Here is a 13,048-nt window from a genome sequence, read left to right on the forward strand (position 1 = left end):
CATTCACTCGGCCGCGGGACTTCATTCACGCTGGCGGGGCTCCGGCCCAGCGCAGGGCCCTGCGGCCGCTCTGCGCCCTGGCGTCTTGCAGGCCCACGTGCCCCCTCTAGCCGAGCCCCCTGGTCTGGGATCCCAGCCGGGCCTCCCCTCTGTCAACGAAAATAATCAATAAACCATCAATAATAAGAATAGAAAAGAGTTTTATTTGAGCCAAACTGAGGACAAGCCCGGAAACCTGCTTCCCAGATGACTCCAGAAAAGCAGGGTTTTCAGCACAGCTTTATATCTTGTCAGAACAAAGACCATCAAAGAAGTCAGGGTGACGTTTCTTCAAGGTTTCAAAAAATAATAAAAATAAAAAAACAGACCAGCGCGTACACAGAGAGTCAGCGTGGCCTTGGCACCTGGGAGGGAGGCTTAGCGTCGAAGGAGGAGGGGCATTTATTTAATCTTCATGTTTAACGTGGACGGTCTTCATTGCTGGTCGATGTGCCCTTTCCTCTAATAATTAAAGCAGATGTGCAATTCGATAGACCACAAATAGGCTCTTTTAGTTAGCATCAAACTCAAGTGAACTCGCGTATAAGCCACGATGACTTCCCCGTATCTCAGTATGTAAACGTGTCTTTTAAAATCACCTCTGTGGGTGGGAGCCCCGAGGCTGGATCTCAGCCCTGCAACTGCGCACCAGGGGCTCCAGTGCCCCCCACCCAGAAAACGAGCCCGGGAAGAGGGGAGGGGCTTTGAGGTGGGCCAGGCTGCTTCGTCTGCAGGGCAGGAGCCACCGCCTGTATTTTGCCAGCTTCCCCTCACCACAGCCCGGGTGAGGAAACCAGGTCTCGCAGCCGCCCTCCTGGATGTGCACCCGCCGCCCACCCCTCAAAGGAGCGCGGGCCAGAAGGAGGGGCTGCTGGGCTCTTCACGCAGCCGGGACGCCCTCCTCGGCCCACTCTGTGACCTCCATCCTCCAGAAGTCGCCCCAGCTCCTCTTACCAGCCTGGGAGACGAGAGATGGCTGACGGCTTGGGGCCAGCGGGCAGGACGCCCTCTCCCACCTTGCTGAGGCCGTGCAGCCTGGACTCAGGCCGGGATGGTGTCCTCAGGCCTGGGAGAGCCGGCGTGTGGCCTGAGCCGCCTGCATGGCTCACGTCACCACAGTGCCGTGGGGACATCGCCGCGGTGCTCGGGGGCGGGGGGGGGGTGTCTCACGGGTTGGCTCAGGCCTCTGTGGGCTGTCCCCGCGCAGCGGCCCTGAGCCCGCCCTGCAGGGGCCCCACCGACCCGAGCTCTGGCCAGGCTGACACCGGGGTCTGTCCTCCCTCTGCAGGGGCTGGGGTCTTCTTCCTGTCCTCGGCCGAGGGAGAGCAGATCAGTTTCCTGTTCGACTGCATTGTCCGCGGCATCTCCCCGACCAAGGGCCCCTTTGGGCTGCGGCCTGTTCTCCCAGGTGGGTGCCGGAGTTGGGGAGCCCGGCCTGGTGGGAGGGTCAGGTGGGCTGCTTGATCTCGGGTTCCACAGGGTCTGAGCTGCTGGGACGCTCAGAGGCTGAGGCTTTCGGTTGGGACAATTACTGCAGCTGCACCAGGTGGGCCAGCAAGAGGCCCAAGCCCGGGACCCTGAAGACCTTCCGAGCCAGCCCGTCTCCCAGACCTGGGCTGGGCCCTCGCCTGCGGTCGCTGGGGTCAGGGCTGGCTCCGTGGGAGCCAGGGTTCGGGCTGGAAGTCGCCTTGTGAGCTGGGGTCTCAGCGCATCGGGTTGGTAGGTGCCAGGGCTGCATGAGCTGGCCTGGCCTTCTCTCCCGCTTCCCTGGCTGTGGCTGGGACACTGCTCTTCAAGAGTCCTGGACCAGGGATGGCGCTGGCCCGCGGAGGGCCACGCTACCTGGGCATTTCTTCCCTCGGGGAGGCCGGGGAGGCCCAAGCCCATGGCAGGGACAAAGGCTGGTCCTTGTCATCGCAGCTTCCTTTGACCGAGGCCCTCCGGGTGGGTGGTACCCAGGGTCACCGATACTCCCCTCGCCCCAGTGAAGCAGCGCTTGTCCCCTTGTCCAGGTGGGAGACCAAGGCCTGTGGCCGGACAGCAGGTGGTCAGTGAGCTCACATCCGTGGCCTCCTTGCGTGGGCACCATAGCCAGGTCGGGGGCAGGTGGACCTCCTAGGGAGACAGGGGCTGGCGACGTGCCAGGTCCCCTTTCTCCCAGCGTGGGCCCCTCAGCCCCGCAACCCCCCCAAGCGGGCCCGGGGGGCGGGGTGGGGGGGCGGGATGGGGAGGAAGGAGGCAATTCCTGTGACCGGAGCCTCGCCGCCCGGGCTCTGCTGGGTGGTGCGGCGGCGCCCTCTGCTGGCGTCTTACCGCATTGCAGCCGCAGGTAGTGGTGTGGGTGGCCGGGATCAGAAGGGGGCTGGCGTGGATGGGGCAGGTGTGGACAGCTGGGGTGTGGACAGGGCTGGTGGGTCCCTGCTCGCTGAGCCTGGCCGGTGTCGTGTTGAAAGCCTGTGATCTTTGGGGACTCTTGAGATGTGGCCTCCATTGGGTCAGCAGCCTTAACACTGAGATTTGGGGGTGTCTTCTCAAGCTGACCGCTGCTCGGTCAGACGCACTTGGGCACCAAGGCCCAGAGGCAGGAGCTGCCTCACATACAGTGGGGAGGGGGAAGGGGAGAAGATAGAGTTCCGGGGTCCACCCTGCCCCAAGCAGGTCCTGTGCGTTCCCACCTTGGTCCCATTGCGCGTGGCGTGCGCTGTCTCTGCTCCCGCGTCTTGCAGTCATGGCTGCGAGGTTCAGGGAGGGCAAGTGGTGGGGCTGTGAGTCCGTCCAGTGCCAGCGTCCTGCTGCCTCACCATCAGCAGGAGGGTGTGCCAGCGTCCTGACCCACTGCAGGGACTGTCCACTTTGGGGCACGGGGCATCTGCTGGTGGTCGGGGGGCTGTCCTTGGGCCCGGGACACGGGATGATGGCCGGGGACCTGGACGGGGGTGGTTTGGGTACCCTGAACTTGGTGTCTGGCAGCTGGGGTGCTGGCGTGGGGAGGAGCTGGGGCTCCCAGGGGCTCTGTTGTGGTGCTGCGACTGGACCGAGGTCCACACGGCCCTGGCAGTGCTGGGGTAACTGTGATGTCCTGAGCAGTGGGTGGGCCGCGGGGACGGGACTGGGGCCGCCTCCTCGCTGACCGTCTCCTCTGCTGCAGACCTGAGCGCCGGGGGCCCGGCCGTGGAGGAGCGCGTGGCCCAGGAGGCCCTGGAAGCCCTGCGGCTGGAGAAGCGGCTCAGCCTTCTCTCCCACTCCGGCTGGCCGGGCAGCGCAGGTAGGGCCATGGCCTGGGCCGTGAGGGGTGGCCAGTGGCCCTGGGGCCGCAGCTGTCCCTTTAAGGCAACCTCCCAGCTCCTGTTCATTCATTCATGCCCCTCCCTCTGTTGGTCCATTCGTGATGCCACACTCACTAAGCTCCGGCCTGGATGCTGACCATAAGCACGGTGCCCCGTGGGTGCTGGCTGGGGGGTTGGGTTCGAATTCCTTCCCAGCCACCGGGGTGTGGCCTGGTGAGGCTGTGGCTTCACCGTCTGTGCCCACACAGAAGGCTCAGGGGTGCTGGCTGCCGGGAGCGAGGCCCCTCAGCTGCTGTGCTCCGCGGGGAGACGGACAGAAAGGGCCGGCAGGCCCTCGAGGGGACGCTGCAGCTCCCGGGGGTGGTGGGTGGGGGGCTGCACCGGGGTCTCCTGGGCCAGAGGCGGGGGAGCTCTGCGGGCCCTTTGTCCTGTGTGATTGTCGCCAGTCCCACGGGTGCAGAGTGGGGACGGCGGCCTCTCCGTCCAGGCCCCTAGAGCCGGGGACTCAGGTGCGCAAGGGCCGCCACCTTCCCGGAGGAAGGGCTCACGTCTGGTTCCCAGGGGGACGGCAGGGCGGGGACTGGTGTGGGCGAAGGGGCCATCCTGGGTGACGCTGGGCGTGGAGGTCCAGGCAGGGTGTGGATCAGCCGTCCCAGGGTGGCGACTGGAGACCGGAGAGCGCAGGCCTTCAGCAGGGCGGGGGCGTGGGGGGGCTAGACGTCAGCTCCCACCTAGGCTCCCCAGCCCACCCCGGGCAGCCCAAGCCCCACAGGAGTCTCAGCCCCCGACTCTCTGTTCAGGGGACGACCGCAGCCTGTCCAGCTCGTCGTCAGAGGCCAGCCACTCAGACGTCAGCGCCAGCAGCCGGCTCGTGCCGTGGCCAGAGCCGTCCCCGTCCTCGGCGGGTGCGTCGCCGGAGGGTCTCGGGCTGGCGGCCGCCCAGGCCCCCGGGGAGGCCACAGCAGGTGCCTCAAGGCCACCCCCCAGGCCGCTGCGGCCACGGCAGCTACAGGAGGTCGGCCGCCAGAGCTCCTCGGACAGCGGCATCGCCACGGGCAGCCACTCCTCCTACTCGGGCAGCTTCTCGTCCTTCGCAGGCAGCAGCCTGGACGTGTGGCGCGGGGCCGAGGAGCTGGGCTCTCTGCTCAGTCTGCCGGGAGGCGTGGTGCCCGAGCCCGGCCTGTGCGCCTGCGCCCCCGGGGCGGCCGAGTACCAGGTGCCCACCGCGCCGCGGCCCCACTACGACACGCCCCGCAGCCTGCGCCAGGCGGCCCGGGACCAGCCCCCTGCCACACAGGGCAGCGCCAGCGACGGAGCTGCCGGGGACTCGGGCGGCCGGCTGGCGGCGGGGTGTCCCTCCGGCTGGCTGGGCGAGCGACGGCGGGGACAGGCGACAGAGGCCCCGTCGGGGCCGGGCGAGCCCTGGGAAGCGGGCGCCCCCCACGCGGGGCCCCCTCCGGCTCTCTTTTCCGCGTGTCCCGTCTGCGGAGGACTGAAGGTAAATGCGCCTCCCTGAGGGCGGCGGCTGCGGGGTGGGCGGTGCCCTCGTGGGGCTGCCCTCGTGCCGTGGGGCGGCCTGGGGGCCTGGGGGTCCAGCCTGCAGGGAGGGCCGCGGACGCAGCTGGAAGTGCGTTCTGGAAGGTGGGAGGCTGGTGGGGGGCCGGGTCCGGGGCAGAGCCCAAGGACCAGGTGCCCAAATCAAACAGGAGCCTGAGACTAACCTCCCTGCGCGTTGCGTTGTGTCCAAGGGGCTTCACCTGCTTGCGCGCACAGGTGGTCTGTCCTTTGGGGGGTTTGCTGAGGCCCAGGAGGCCCCGGGGACTGTTGGGGGTCTGGCTCTCGGGACCCCGGGACCCCGACGGCTCACTCACAGCCGCCATTTTCTGAACCTGCGCGCTCCAGGGGGAGGGGCGGGCGGGGAAGGGCAGGGTCGGGGTCACTTGCCGGGAGCCCCGGGACAGCGCGGGCCGCGGGCGCCCCCCTCCGCCCTGTTGGCTGAGCCAGGGGCTGGTGGTCAGGACCAGAGGACGCAGGGCTCGGGCTGGCGTTCGCATTCAGGGGCCCCAGGCACTGCCGGTGGGCCGCCTGCGGGCGTCGCGCTTCCTACACGCCCTCCGCCGTCGGCTCGGCCTGCTCTCCTGCATGGATTTTGGCTGCGTGGCCTGGTTTGTCCATTCGCGCTACGATTCCAGATGCCCGCGTGGAAGGCGAGGCCCGTGTCCGTCCGATCTGGGCTCCGGCCGGCTGCGTCCCGCACACAGCTCAGCTGTAACTGTTTCGCTTTGTACCTTCACTGCTGGCTGAAGCCGTTTGTTGCTCTTCACACCTGACACTGTTTGTAATACATTCTTAGACTGGAAATAAAATTGTTTTTTCTTATCGTCTTGTCCTTTTCCATGTGGCCAGCTGTGTCCACCTCCCCCCCGGCCCTCCCAGTGGGGCCTTTAACTGTCCCTGAAATCCAGGGGCTCGGCCTCCCTTGCCCCGTGGGTCACAGAGCAGGGAGAGGCCTCGCCTGTCTGTTCAGCCTTAAGCCTGAACACGCCGGAGGCGTGAACGAGGAGAGCAGCCTCAGACAGCACACAGGCCTCGTGCACGTGTGCATGTGTGTGTGGTGTGTGTGCCAGCGTGTGATGTGTGCATGTGAGTGCTTTCATTTGCATGCATGTGTACTGTGCGTGAGACGTGCACACACGTGTGACATGCAACGTGCATGTGTGTGTCATGGCGTGCATTGCGTGCGTGCATTTGCACGCACTTGTGTGTGGCATGTGCACATCCTGTGTGCACGTGTGTTACATGTGTGGTGTGATCTGTGCTTGGGTGCCAGGTGTATGTGTGTGCCCACGCACGTGTGTGGCCTGTGTGATGTGTGTGCACACGTTCACTGGAGACCACAATGTGGTCCTCAGTGGTCCCTTAGGCTCAGGCAGGTGGCTCCCTGTGTCCAGTGAGGGTGGACACCCTACCTCCTGGGCCAGTGAGGGTCCTGGCTCTGAGCCTGGAGCACCCTCGCCACCCCTAGTCTCCCCTACGTGGGCAGCAGAGCTCCAGGGACCCCATCAGGGTTCCCCTGCACATCCCGGGAAGCCACATCCCACCGTCACACCCACTTCACCCTGTTCACCGCCCTGTTAGAGAGCCGGGGGGCCCAGGTCCCTGTGGACGCTGAGGACCGGGGTGCTGGCCCGGTTCCTGCAACACTGCAGTGCAGGGAAGGGCAAGCTGGGGCCCTGTCCGCCGGCTGGGCAGCCGCCAGCAACTCATTGCCCCTGTCTGGGCCTCCTCCGTAGATAGGACAGCAGTCCCGCCTGCCTGGGCCCCGAGGGGCCTGCTGAGATATTGTATGGAAGTGCTCGGTGGCTGCCTGTCAAAGGGGCTCGACTCACTGCTACTGTCGCCTCCCCAGAGGGACCCACCAGCCTTGTTGCAAAAGAAAGAGGCTGGGAGGTGCTGGTGCTGCGGGCTGTGGGGAGCGGCCCTGGAGGCCTGGGCAGCCCGCTCCCGCCAGAGCCCTCATCTTCCAGGCCCAGCCCCGCTGCGCTCCCACGTGCCCTGCCCGCAGATGGCCCGCCCTCCACCAGAGCAGGTGGTGGCCCCGGCGGCCGAGGGACTTGCCCTCCACGTGAAGCCAGGGAGGGCTGGAGCTGGGCTTTCGGCCTTCCCCTGGCCCGTGCGGGCACCCTGGCTGTGACCTCTGGTCTCCTGGACCGAGGTCGTTGGCCGGGACTTCAGGGAAGAGCCATCTGAGGGGCGCAGCGGGAGGGGTGGACCGAGGGCCGCCAGGTGAGGGCTCGGGCGCGGTCGGAGCAAGTTTCCGGAGGGGAGGGGACGGGCTCTGGGCTGGAGGGGCGTGGCCAGGGCCTGGGCCCAGAGGAGGGAGGGGCCCTCCATGGGAGTGGCCACTGACCACCCTGGCCCTTTGGGGAGGCGATGGGGCGGCTCAGGAGGAGGGCCTAGCCCCCAGGAGGGTGTGCCTCAGTTTCCCCTGCAGCCCAGGGCAGCCCAGAGGCATGGAGCCTCTCATCGGGTGCGGCCAGGTGCGCCGGCAGGGTAGCCCCGTGGGAAGCTTTTGGCCTCGTCCCCTATCTTTCCGGAGCTCACGGGGTGGGCCTCACGCCCCTGGCTGGGAACACCTGCTTCTGCACTCCTGGGGCCACCAGCTTCACTCACCCTCCCTGGGGTGGGGTGGGCTTCTCAGGTGCCAGGAATGGCAGGACTGGGGGCAACCAGAGAGTCGTCCTCGCCTCCCCAGGCTCCGTGCACCCACCTGCCCCCACCTGGCCCTGGCGCCCAGGGGGAGGGGACAGGAGGCGCCGCGTTTGCTCATCTCCCACGGCACGTGGTTTCGTCCTTTGGGTCTGACGCTGTGCCCGCAGGGCTTGCCGCCGGCACAGCAGGTGCCGTCTGTGGGTGGGGCTCTGAGCAGCTAGCGATGGGGCTCCTGAGGGCGGTCGGCTCTTGTCCCAGGTGTTGGAGGTCAGACACACCCTCCCCAAATCCCCAAGCCTGCCCGGGCGCCTTTACACAAGGTGATGGGTTAGGCCAGCCCAGGTGCCCAGCAGCCTGGCCGGGACCAGGGTCGAGGTGCTGTGTCCTGAGTTTGGGCAGCCCCTTTGACCTCCCAGAGAGCGGGTCAGGCTTCTGCACCCCTATGCCAGCCCGCAGCCCCCCATGAGACCCCACTGCCGGGCTGTCCTCCTCAGAAGCGCTGGGGATGCCAGACCCTTTCCTGTCAGGTGCCCCTGGCCCTGGCTGGCCCATCTCCTACTGGTTTGGGGGATGGAGGCTCAGGCAGCAGTGAACGTGCCGGCAGTGGGCCACCGTCCCTCCCTCCCAATCTGCCGGCAGACACTGTCCCCAGCTCTGAAGCCCCCGAACCCCTTTCCTTCTCGGAGTCTTTCTGCACCTCCAATCAGGCACCTCAAAGTGGCCACCCTGCGGTCTGGGGGCCTTGACCCATCTCACGGGGCCCCCAGGAGTGGCTCAGCCGGGGTGCCCTGCTTAGAGCAGGCCGGCAGTGCCCGGGGCCAGGGGTGACGTGACAGCCCTCGTGCATCTCATGGCTACAAACCGTGCCGCACAGCTGGCCGCCAACACTGCCGAGAGCAGCCAGGCCAGATGTGTTCTGGAGGCCCGAGCTGCCGACGCCTCACCCCAAATGGGTTTGTGGGTGTCAGGGTGGGCAGGGACCCCTGGAGAGGAGTCGGGCCCCTGGCTGGTCTCCCTGGCGGGTGGCCCTTTGTGACTCTTGGGTAGCATCCTGGCTCTTGGGCTGGGTGCCGGGTGAGCGGGAGCCGGATGGACAGACTGACATGTGTTCTCCTTGGTCTAGGGAGCTGCTGCCTCACCCCCTGGGCTCCCGGTGATGCACTCAGGTAGGCCTTGGCTTTGGCACAGCCTCGGGACAAGGGACGTGGGGTCACAGTGGCCGCAGTCACAGCCCAAGCCAGAAAGTCTGTACCAGACAAGACAGCGGGGGGTCAGTGGGAGGAGGGTGCAGCGGGGAGGGGGTGACAGTGGACAGCAGGGCGGCAGTGTGCAGCCGGGGTGAGCCCTGGCTGGGGTGCGATGGTGCCAGGCAGCGAGTTGAGGACAAGGTGGCCGGGCGTGGCCAGCCTGCCCGGGACGGTGCCTGGTCAGAGCGGGCAGCTCTGGCCTGGAGCTGCAGCCTTTAAGAGGGAGGCTTGTCCTCCAGGTGACAGAGAACAGAGATGACGATGCTCCGGGGACCCAGGAGTGGGCAGGGGCATTGGCGACCTTGGTGGGAGGAAGCCCAGGCAGGGAGCCAGGGGGAGACGCGGGGTCCCCTTGGAGAAGCCCCGTTAAGAGGTGACGGCTGGGCAGATGCTGGCTCTGACCCAGGGGAAGGCCTGGGAATCTGGGAGAGGCTGCAAGTCGGGGGAGGTTGGCCTCGGGTGGCGTGGCTGGAGGTCGGGGGTGTGCTCTGTGCCTTATTTTCTCAGTGGAGTAGAGGCCACCTCCAGCCTGGGGCGGGATCTTTTTATTTCCTCTTCAGAGGCGCATGGTGCCTGTTTGGGGCTAGACCCTGTGGGCCAAGCAAGGCCCAGGCCCGTCCAGAGTGGAGGGCGCAGGAGGGGAAGGGCAAGGCCACGGGCATGCAGGGTCAGACAGTGGCCACAGGAAAGCCCCATGCCGGCCAGCCTAGGGTTCCCTGGGTCAGGATGGGGCCCTGAGGACCACTCCCTGATGACACTGGGCAGTGGGCAGCCTTCCCACATGGTCCTGGATGCCTCCTGCCTGCTGTCTACCCCCCCACTCCCCCTTTTACCCAGACAGAGTGCGTGTTCCAGGGAACAGGCAGGGGACAGGCGTCAGGATCTACTGGAGGACAAGGAACCTTTCCTCTGGGGTGGGGGGCCTGGGGGAGGAGGGGCCCTGGGTCTGGTGGAAGCAGAGATGAATCAGACCCAAGACAGCGTGGCCAGAGAGCGGTGATGGGTGAGACACCCAGTGTGGTCGGGCCGGGTCTGCTGTGTGGCCAGGGAGAGGTCAGGACAGACCCACCCGATCTCCGCTTGGCCCAGAGAGTATTCGAGACAGCTCCCGAGATGCTGGCAGGAGGCTCAGTCTGAAGGATCAGGGAGGGAGATTGGAGGTAAAGGGGAGCCTGGGGGAGCCAGGGCTGGGGAGCAGCCACCAGAGGGGCGCCCCTGCCCCCGCAGACGCTGCTAGAGGCCAAGGCGGGACGGAGCAGCCTCCCTGTGCTGCCTGGTGTGGCCCTGGAGATGCGGGGCTGCCCCAAGCCCTCCACCCACTCTCCAGCTTGCACTGTGGAAAATGCGGATCCAGCCCTAAAACCAGCTGCTGAGCCACGGGGAGCTTGTCCACGTGACCTCAGGTCAAGCCACGGCTCTCCTTTCAGCTTTCAGGAGGCTGGGCCTCCTTCCTAGTCTCCCCTCAGACCCCGTCTCAGCCCGATGGGCTCTCCCAGCTTCAATCAGGCCTTCCCGCTCCCTGCTCCCCAGCTTCACCCCTCAGCGTGTGCCCCCTTCTCCAGGCAGCCTGCCCAGATTTCCCCTGGACCCCCGGTCTAGGTGCCTCCCTGGGCACCTCTGCCTGTCATCTCGGGTTACACGGGAGAGGGTCTGTGTCCAACAGAAGCCTTCCTCCTTCCCTCCCTGTCCCCGCAGGTCAGCCCCGGGTACAGCCCGCTCTGGCTGCCGTCCCCACCCCCAGCTTTGGCCGTTCCCACCAGGCTGGCTGACTTGGGAACACAGGGTCTCTCTGGCCTCAGTCTCCCTGCTGAGCAAGTAGGACCCCCTCTGGCCTTGCTGGGGCGGTAAAGGGATGAGGTGACAGGCTTCTGTGCGGGTGCGGGCCTCCAGAAGGTGGTGCCCTGTGCCAGTACATGGCAGCGAGTGGGGTAGGGTCTGCCCACTGAAGCCCCTTGGGCTGGTTGGCTCTCCAGTGCCCGGTGCCGGCAGAGCCAGGACCCTCCCGGGCTCAGGTCCCCCGGACCTGTGGGCAGGTGGCCAGAGACAGGCTGTCAGCTTCAACCCCCCACCTGATCCCACCCCCCTCCTGACTCCTCCCTCCCGGAATCCCACTCCCCCCAGATCCCACCCCCACCAGAATCCCAGCCCCTGAATCCCTTGGGGCCAGGAGCTGGCCAGGTGGATTTGTGCGAGTCCCTAGGCCTGGCTGTGTCGCGAGATGGGGCCCTCAGGGAGGAGGGAGGACCTGGGCTCCTGCCCTCTGGTATGGCTCTGGCTCACCACCCCCTGTGGTTCGGCTGCCGGTGAGTGGCCAGGCAGGGTCGTGAGCCTGGTCTCCTGCAGCCGGGGTCCTTCCCTGTGGGATACCAGGGCCCAACAGGCAGAGTTCTTGGGCAGGTGGGGGAAAGGTGGATCGGGTGCGCATCCAGGCACTCTGGGTCCCCCCCCCGCACTCCTGTTGCACCTGCCCGGAGCCCCGTTGGCAGGTGGGGGGGAAGGTGGATCGGGTGTGCAGCCAGATGACAGAGAACAGAGATGACGATGCTCCGGGGACCCAGGAGTGGGCAGGGGCATTGGCGACCTTGGTGGGAGGAAGCCCAGGCAGGGAGCCAGGGGGAGACGCGGGGTCCCCTTGGAGAAGCCCCGTTAAGAGGTGACGGCTGGGCAGATGCTGGCTCTGACCCAGGGGAAGGCCTAGGAATCTGGGAGAGGCTGCAAGTTGGGGGAGGTTGGCCTCGGGTGGCGTGGCTGGAGGTTGGGGGTGTGCTCTGTGCCTCATTTTCTGTCGCACACGGAGTCTTTCTGCACACATTTAAGAAAGGCACACATTTTCTGTGCCTTTAAGGCACAGAAAGGCTTCTTTAAGGCACGCATTTTCTGTCGCACTCCTGTCGCACCTGCCCGGAGCCCCGTTGGCGTTTGCTGAGTGAAACCATCGACTTCTAGGAAATGGGGGAGGCAGGGGGCAGTTTCTTGGATGGGGGAGGGGACTTGAAGTGCCTGGGGCCACCCTGGAGGAGGTGTCACAGTGGATGGAAGTGTGGGCCTGCGCTCAGGGAACGATGCTCTGTGGGGACTCACCGGTCCAAAGAGGGTCCCTGAAGCAGATGGGGTGAGCCGGGAGGACAGCCGAGGGGGAGGGGCATCCTGCCTGGGAGGGTCAGGGCACCTGGAAGCCAAGGAGGAAGTGGCCGGGAGGGATGTTTGAGGGTGGGCGGCCAGGGGCTGAAGATGGACGTGTGTCCAGCGGGCCATAGGGGGCATCCCTGGTCAGCCCGTTGTGGGGGGCAGGGGCACCCCGGTCAGGGAGGGACGCGGGTGGGGTGGGAAAAGATGGCCAGGAAAACTGGGGAGTCGGGGAGGCTCCCCAGGCCCTGGAGAGAAGAGCGGGACACTTGAGGGGTGGGCAGTGGGGAGCTCTTTCCCGAACAGTCTAGGGGGTCAGCTCAGCCTCGGCCACCGCCTGGGGACTCACAGCCCCTCTCCCCGCAGGACCCGAGAGGCCGTGCAGTGAGGCGCCCACATATGTGAACGTCCCCGCCAGCCCTTCCCCCCCAAGGCAGCTGCACTACTTGGGCCTGCAGCTCCAGGAGGGCGGCGCGGGCATCCGAGGTGGGTCCGCAGGGGCCTTGAGCCCCGGGCGCATCGGCCCTGGGCCAGCGGCTCGCGGGCACCCCCTCACAGCCCCGAAGCCGGCGCTCAGGCCCTGGCCGGAGCGCGGGGTGGGTGTGCCCCCGCCGGCTCACCTGGGGCTGCTCGCAGGGGCCGGTGCTTCCCGCTACGCGCAGATCGACATCTTGGCCACAGAGGCGGCGCACAGGGCGGGGGCCCGGCACGCGCAGGCCCGGGAGGAGCGGCTGCCGGCGCTGGAGCAGAGGCGGAAGGGGACCCCGCGGTGAGGCGGCCGGACTGCGACGCGACCCGTCGGCTTGAGGGAGCGGCCCCGCGGCACCTCTGCTGCGTCCCGGCGCTCAGGCTCCGAGCCGAGGGTGGGCGCGCTGCCCGGGCCTGGGGCGGGGGTGGGGGCGGGTGGACGGCTCCGGGGCGCTCCTCTGACGCCTGCTCTGGTCCCCAGGCCGGCGGGAGGTGCCGCCTGGACAGGTGTCGGGCGGCTCCGGGTGGACCTGAGGCGGCGTCTGGCGAGCAGTCTCCGGTCCTGGGATGCGACCTGCCCGCGCCTTTCCTGGAGGCGGCGACCCGGTGACGACGATGTGTCCCAGCCAAACGCATGTCCGCAACCACGGGGGACCCGGCCAGGCCCCA

At 67.0% G+C, this 13,048-nt stretch overlaps 1 protein-coding gene across 1 annotated transcript in view; it reads left to right on the top strand.

Annotated features, from left to right (window-relative positions):
• DOK7 (docking protein 7) overlaps positions 1 to 12,715 on the top strand; it is a 34,857-nt gene extending 22,142 nt beyond the window's left edge. The window contains exons 5-10 of the mRNA XM_089911452.1: positions 1,328 to 1,447; positions 3,188 to 3,304; positions 4,127 to 4,824; positions 8,662 to 8,704; positions 9,721 to 9,729; positions 12,278 to 12,715. Of these exons, the coding sequence (XP_089767578.1) occupies positions 1,328 to 1,447; positions 3,188 to 3,304; positions 4,127 to 4,824; positions 8,662 to 8,704; positions 9,721 to 9,729; positions 12,278 to 12,684 (1,394 nt within the window). The 3' untranslated portion in view covers positions 12,685 to 12,715. The remainder of the gene's footprint in view (positions 1 to 1,327; positions 1,448 to 3,187; positions 3,305 to 4,126; positions 4,825 to 8,661; positions 8,705 to 9,720; positions 9,730 to 12,277) is intronic.
• The last annotated feature ends 333 nt before the right edge of the window (positions 12,716 to 13,048 follow it).

The sequence above is a fragment of the Delphinapterus leucas genome, chromosome 5 (genome assembly GCF_059928025.1).
Source record: "Delphinapterus leucas isolate spDelLeu-1000000601 "Yukka" chromosome 5, BTC_Dleu_Yukka2, whole genome shotgun sequence".
In the NCBI taxonomy this organism is placed as follows: domain Eukaryota; kingdom Metazoa; phylum Chordata; class Mammalia; order Artiodactyla; family Monodontidae; genus Delphinapterus; species Delphinapterus leucas.